General features: G+C 30.4%; 1 protein-coding gene across 1 annotated transcript; it reads right to left on the reverse strand.

Annotated features, from left to right (window-relative positions):
- Positions 1 to 5,015: 5,015 nt before the first annotated feature.
- LOC100786027 (auxin-induced protein 6B-like) lies at positions 5,016 to 5,897 on the reverse strand. Its single transcript, XM_003527668.5, has one exon. It carries the CDS (start codon positions 5,694 to 5,696, stop codon positions 5,334 to 5,336), a length of 363 nt encoding a protein of 120 aa, XP_003527716.1. The 5' UTR covers positions 5,697 to 5,897; the 3' UTR covers positions 5,016 to 5,333.
- Between the last annotated feature and the right edge of the window lie 1,410 nt (positions 5,898 to 7,307).

Consider the following 7,307-nt stretch of genomic DNA (forward strand, 5'->3'; position numbering starts at 1 on the left):
TAGAAAAGCAAAAGGGACTAGTGAAGTAAAGTAGCTAACAACCAGATTAGAAGTGCAATTGTTATTCACTAAAACAATAATCAAACACATTTGTCTAAATCATGGACCTTTTTCATGATGAAAGTAATCATATTAATTTTAATCACCAACACACCACCCAGACGTTTGCATAGAATGGAACAAAAGCAATCTTAGGATTCATATCAGAACGGCCACCATATGTGGGTCATGGGTGATGGGCCCGAATTCCCAACCCAAGAGGGACTCAGATTCGATAATTTCTTTTTATAAATTTCCTCATTTCTCTCCATGTTACTTTTGATTTACGTTCTTTGTCTTTTATAATCATTTTTAGTATTCATTAGAGATACAAACAATACGAGATAAAAGGATTCTTCAGAAGACCCAAAATAATTCCAAGATATCAAACATCAACTCGACCGCAAACTAATCATAACATAATTACTTATTATAATCATAAGAATTACGAGTTGGATTCTGCATAGATGGAGACATTCCAATTAACATAAACTATTCGCAGCATCAATAATCATTTTCAATATATAAACTTTAACATGTCACAAACAATCAGTTACCTTTAATTAATGAATTAAGTCCGATAATCTTCCACGGATTAATTTTTTACTCTCAGCTAGAAAATATCCCAGGTTTACTAAAAAAAATATCAACTCCACTGAAACTAATGATGACTAATATTTGGCAAGATATCTGATCATCTTTGCGGATGTTTTTCTTTCCAGTTATTGTGAGGTCTCCTTTCTCAATTATTCACAAACTTTGAATCCAAAATCTTTCTTTAGAGATCCAAATTCAATTTTACTCAAATCGATATAATGTTAGTTAAATCATTTGAATTATTTAATTGTCTTAAATTTTTCCTTTAATTATTTATGAAAAATTAAATCAATCAATTAATCTTTATTTTAATAGTTATAAAATATTTTATTTTGAAATGTATCCCAAAACTTGTAAAAATAAAAAATATGTGTCATATTTAACCTTATTGAAAAAAATAACTTGAATTGTGAAATATTTTTATTTTTCTATAGTTATTTATTATTTTATGGTTACTGTTATCTTTTAAATTTTAAAGGATTCAAAAAAGAAAATGTTTAAATGGGCCGTGCGGCCCGTTCCCAGTATTTAGTGGTTTCATGCTTAGAAATCGGAATTGATATTGGTCCCTATACCCTACCTCCCTGCAAAAATACCATTTTGCCCTCATTTTAAAATTCTCCACCTCTCCCTCTTTCCCGTGTCTCTCCCTTCTTGGAACCCCTTTCTCCTTCTTGACACCTTTTGTGTCCAAAATCCCCAAACAATCCCTTCTCAACCCTCTCATAACTGTTTTTTTTTTTCTGTGTTTTCGTGGTAAATGGAATTGTGAATCTATTGTATTAAACAAAATTATGAGTTCGTTTCTTTTTTAAAAACAAAAAATGAACACGTAACAAAAAAATGTGTTTCCATTGTAATCTTTGTTTAGGCACACAACAAAATCCCATTTTTGGTTGTGTTTTTTTATTTGAAGGACACAATGAAAAACATGATTTTGGTGTGTTCTGTTCAATAAGATCATGATTTCGTTGAACACAACACAACCAATTATACTGTTTGGGGGTGACAAAAAAAATAGCAATGTGTTGTTTGGGGTGCCAAAAAATAGCAATTATTGTGATTCCGGTTGTGCAAAAGGAGATGGAAAAATGATATATAAAGGAATCATGGTTCCGCTTCTCATCACCTACAACAAAACTATGATTCCGTGAGAAGAATACTTTTGGAAAAAAAATGTTTTAGCTACCAGATAAGAGCCATTAGCAATGTGGTCCAATAGCAACTCAATTAGAATTTCACAACAACTATCAAACATATAAAAATGGGCCAAAAACAGTATCAGTCCAGGGCCACAACATCACTTCAGCAAACAAGTGAAAATAGTAATAATGATAGAATAAATAAAAAATAAAAAAGGCTTATGCTAATTTTTCTATTTAAAAGAAATTTTCACTCCTGTTTTCTCACCAACACCTTTTTTTTTCTAAATCTGGCAAAAGTTAAACAGTGTTGTGCTTTTTTCTCGTCACGCACTTGAAAGTTGAAAGGGAGCGCGCGCTTGATTACAAGACCTCACATGTGACAACTGACAAGAACAAGACGGTTAAAGAATGCATGTATGAAACAAATGAAATTATTAAGTTTCAGTTTTTTTTAAAAGGAAATTCTTTTAGGATGGAAAATGCCACAAATTGTGCATGTGGCCACTCCATAAAAACTGATCGTTTTATTATTATTTTTTTTTACATTGTGCACTTGATTTCTTTGTATGTTTGGAACAACTCATTAGCAAAAATTCCAACTTTTTAATACTAAATTTTGAAATCAAAATGACGATTTCATATTTTCCGTTCACTAAAAAATGCCCTCATAGCTAGGGCGAAAGGATGAGGTGTGGTGATTGCATAAACTATGAGAAACCAAATTGTAACCTATTCTTAGTTATGGGAAAACAATGGAGATGGAGATGAGGCCACCCATGGGTAAAAGTAAAACACCCCTCTCTAGTCTCTACAACAGGGATTACTTTGCAAAACACTACAAGTTCCTCCTTCATGTGACGATGGAGATTATTGACCCAAACAGACCACGAGGAACGCGTTCCATGTTATCTTGACAAAGTCATTTGCACCTTTTGAAATTTTACCATTTATAGGAGGAAATATATATATATATATATATATATATATATATATATATATATATATATATATATATATATATATATATATATATATATATCGATATCGTACACAGATGCTGACTAATGATTTTGGGTTACATACTAGTATTTATCAACTCACTTTTCTACTTCAAAAAATTGGTCACATTTTTCATGAGTTAGTAAATTTCGTGTAATGTTTATTTACCAAAAATATTCATAGAATATTTACTATTTTTTGTTATGACAGAACTTATATTCATTCGTTAAGAGCAATGTTCAATAATTTTTCCCAATTTATTTCAAAGCTAACCCTCTTATTTGATTTTTTGGAATATGCAAACTATTAATATAAAAAATTACATTGTCAATCAATTAAAAAGCAGTCTAAACTCTAGATATGAATTTTAAAACAATTCTTAGAAATACTAGCACCTTAGTGTTTTAAATATTTTCAACATTAATTTAATTTCTCAAAATAATAAATATGATCAATTTAGTCTAACCTAGGTAGTTCTTAAATTGAAACTCTACTATAGTCATTTATTGTTGAATTATTGACGTGTCTATCCTATGGCTGCTGCAACTCATTGTAAATTGTATATTGCTATCTTCTTTTTATATCGTGCTGATATGAGAATAGGTTCATAAGGTTTGCAATTGAACGATTTATAAAACACTAGGCTCCTTAATTCATAAGATTCGTCATCAGTCCAATCGGACCAGGATTCTTTTGTGTTTGGGCTTCTGTTAGTAACCTGTAAAATCACGTCCATATCGGCATACAGCTATTTGTTTGTTTCCACGGATTATTTTGGTCAACTGTCAAGCCCTAAAAATATACAAAATCATTTCTTATTCTGTAATCCGAAGTATTATTCCATCCGTTCAATAATAATTTTTATATAAGATTTTTTTATTTCAATATAATTGTAAAAGTTTAACATTAATTATTTTTTATTTATATTCCTTACATATTAATAATAAACTGTAAAATCTAAAAATAATTAACAATAATGTAAGATTAATTTTGTGAAAATAGTACTCTTTTTTTTTCTTGATTTATATAAAATAACCTATGATGATTATTATTTTAATACACAAATTGTAAGAAACAACGTATATTTGCAATAAACAAAAAATATGTTTGTATTATATTCTATTTAAAGATTATCTTTATCTAGAAAATTTAATTAAGTTCATTGGATAGAATGTATAATTTATTATAAATTCTTTGATATTTTTCTTTGATTTCTAATCTTAGGGATAAATATTTTTTTAATCTGAATCCGTTCAAAATTTAGATTAGATATATTATTTATAATCAAGGGATTGGACATAAGTGATTAACATGTTAAAATTAAGATTGAATCAGTGAAATATTATTCAAGTTCGATCTATGATAAAAATAATTATTGATTAAATTTTATTCATCTTTTAACCGGACTCCAAAATAGTAAGGACCCATTTTTTGTGATCAATTGAAAGGCTGAAAAAAAAAAGATATATCCTTTATTATTTGTCTTAAAGTCATGTTCACTTTACAGAAGTCCTGTTCGTTTTTTCGCACCAAACATTCTATATCCAGGAAAAAAAAATGTTTGTCACATTATTATATTTACATTTAAATTAATTAGAACGACTCTAAACTAACTAGCTTGTAGGAATAAATAACCGTGAATAGTAAAGTGATGACGTGACTAGCACATGCAAAGGCTCTTAATTGTACTAGTTATGCTCATCTTTTCTTTTGCTTTTGTTCGGGCATGATGTAAGCATTTTTTTAAGACAGTCTGGTCCAGTGATATTCACTATTATTAACATAAACTTATATTCATTTATTTAAAATTTTTAGTTTTTTTTGTTTGTTTGAAGAAAAATTGATGTTTCATTTTGATAGGTAACTTAATGTGAGAATTAGTTAGTCACTAATCTAATAAATTGAGACACTTGAGAGACATTCATGATCTTTTACTTAAAACCAACAAATATTATGAGAAAGTAAAAAAAAAATAAAATTTAAGTGAACAACAATATTAAAATCACACTTAAAAAATTGACTTTTATTATTAGTAATATTATTATTTAAACCAATAATTGAGTTAAGAATTGGGACACCAAACACAGGGGAATGCAAGCTTCAGAACAGGTCAAAGACCCATCAACCATTATTTAGGTTGGTCGTTACTATCTTGGAAGGAAATGACTTAAATTGAGAAATCTGTCAAACTCACTAATGAAGCAAAAAAATTGTCGTTGAAAATGGAGAGAAGAGTGAAATAAGATGAGTAACTTAAAATACTTGATAAATGTGTACAGTACTTTGAAACTTAGGTCTGCTTTTCCTTCACGTGGGTTGATTGAGTTGATGCCATGATAACTCTCATTTGTCTTTCCATGATTGCATCGTGCGCGAAACGCACACGGAGAATCTATAATAATTGAATTTCCATCATTACTCCCCGGACAACACAATCAAAAATAAAAAAGAGTAATTTACAAAAGAATAAAAAGGTTGAATAAGATGAAGTCCGATTGAAGCCGGGACGACTGGGTGGACCACTTTGGCACCGCTTTGCCGTCTGCTCAGAATTCAGTGGAGTAGTGGTAGGGATTGAAGGTAGAAGTGGAGGTTGTTTCTAAGGGCGAGGTGGCAGTCGGAGCGTGAAATGAAGCGTAGTAGTTGTTCGAATAGCGCTTCGTCGCAGGGAATGGCGAGAAGGCCGTGGTTGGAGAACCCGTACTCTTCCTCCGCCTCAACCAGTAGCTTCTTGAACACGGGGTGGTTCAGGTACGTCGCGCGCACCACAAATCTCCTCGAGTTGGTGCCCACGCACACCGCCACGTGTCCCGCTGGAACATCGGACGGTATTCGGTGGGCCGACATGCGGGCCTTGCTACGCCACCGCCGCAGCATTTGGCGGAGCCTGACGATGTTGCACTTTCCAAGAGACATTTTCCCCCCACAGCTACACTGACTATATTGCTAATTCCAGGGGGGGGGGGGGGGGATTGGAAAAAGTGTGCTGCTCTTCTTTTATAATGGGAAGTTTCAAAATCTGCCCTTGCCCTTCCTCATAATTACCTGCATATTCACCATTAGTATGTAATCCATCTCAGATTCCCAGTTTTCTAATATATATATATAACTTTCAAGTCCAATCACATAAAGTCTTTTCTTTTTTTTTTCACCAGTATATAATAATAATTTTTACATATAAATTTAAATTATATCAAATATTCTCAAAAATTAAATAATAATTATTAAAATATTTGAATAATAATTATAATTTTTAAATTTTATATATTCTAAGAAAAAAAACCACACTAAATAAAATACAATTTTATAGAATTTAGTTAACATCATAATTTTTTATATAATGTTCAGAATTTGAAAAAAATTGTTTTTTTAAAAAAATTTATCTAACTTTAACAAAATAGTACTTTTGTCATTTCAGCATAAATTATATTATATTAATACTTATCATTGTCTTATTTGTTACCCCGTATATAAATAAAACTTATAATATTCTTATTTTATCATATTTTTATTTTGCTCTCCTGTCATATTGTGATTACCAAACCAGTGTTCTAAATTATATTTCTCAGAGTGAAATAAAATAAAAAGGGAGAAATGGCAAGCTGATATCATATTGTCGATCATATTCCTAGGAAATAGATAGCTCATTCTCCTGAAAATGATAGACTTGGTAATGTAAAGAAACACAAATATCTGTTCTGGATGCCTAAAAGGCTAAAATTGTTTGATCGAGTAGAAGGCCAAAACATGCATGACTGGACTGCTGTCTGTTTCTATTTAGTAATGTACAATCTGAGGAATTTCAGAAAAACATTCTCTCCGCTCACATTTTAACTCTGGATGAGGTCCTAGCCATGTAAAAGATAAATTAATATAATATATTTTTATTATAAGATAAAAATTAAAACTTCAAAGTTTCAAGTTTTTTTTTTACATGAGAGAGAATCCCTTCCTTACCGATAGGTGTGTCACAAAATCTTTGCACGGCTTTTTTTTATCTATTAAAATGGGGTAATTTATTTTAAAATAGCTAACTAATATATTTTTAAAATTTTCTGACAATTAAAAACTCTTGGAATTTTCTTTCACTAAACCAAAGTCAACTCTCAGAAATCTAACTTAAATTACTTATGTGTTTTTTTAAAAGTATACTATTCTGTTAATTTTAGGCAGTTAATTAATATGTATACCTTCCTTTATTACTTGTTTGAATCCAAACCTCATCACAACATTGCTTTTTAAGAGCAATTTCTAGTGCGAGAACAATATAAGTTATAGCGATCAAAGAGAAAATCTTGAAATTTTGATTAAATTTTGGATGACTAAGTGAAAAAAAGAGGAATGTGCGCAAATGGAATACTGAACATTCATCAATCCAATCTTGCTTCATACTATCATACTGTTTGTGAGAGGGTTTTTTGGTCAAAATAGAAGCCATGGCAAAAAAAAAAAAAACAATAGGAAATCCAAAACTAGAATGGAAAGAAAAACACAGGCACATCACATCATCATACCCAAACTCCTTCC

Source organism: Glycine max, chromosome 6 (genome assembly GCF_000004515.6).
Source record: "Glycine max cultivar Williams 82 chromosome 6, Glycine_max_v4.0, whole genome shotgun sequence".
Lineage (NCBI taxonomy): Eukaryota > Viridiplantae > Streptophyta > Magnoliopsida > Fabales > Fabaceae > Glycine > Glycine max.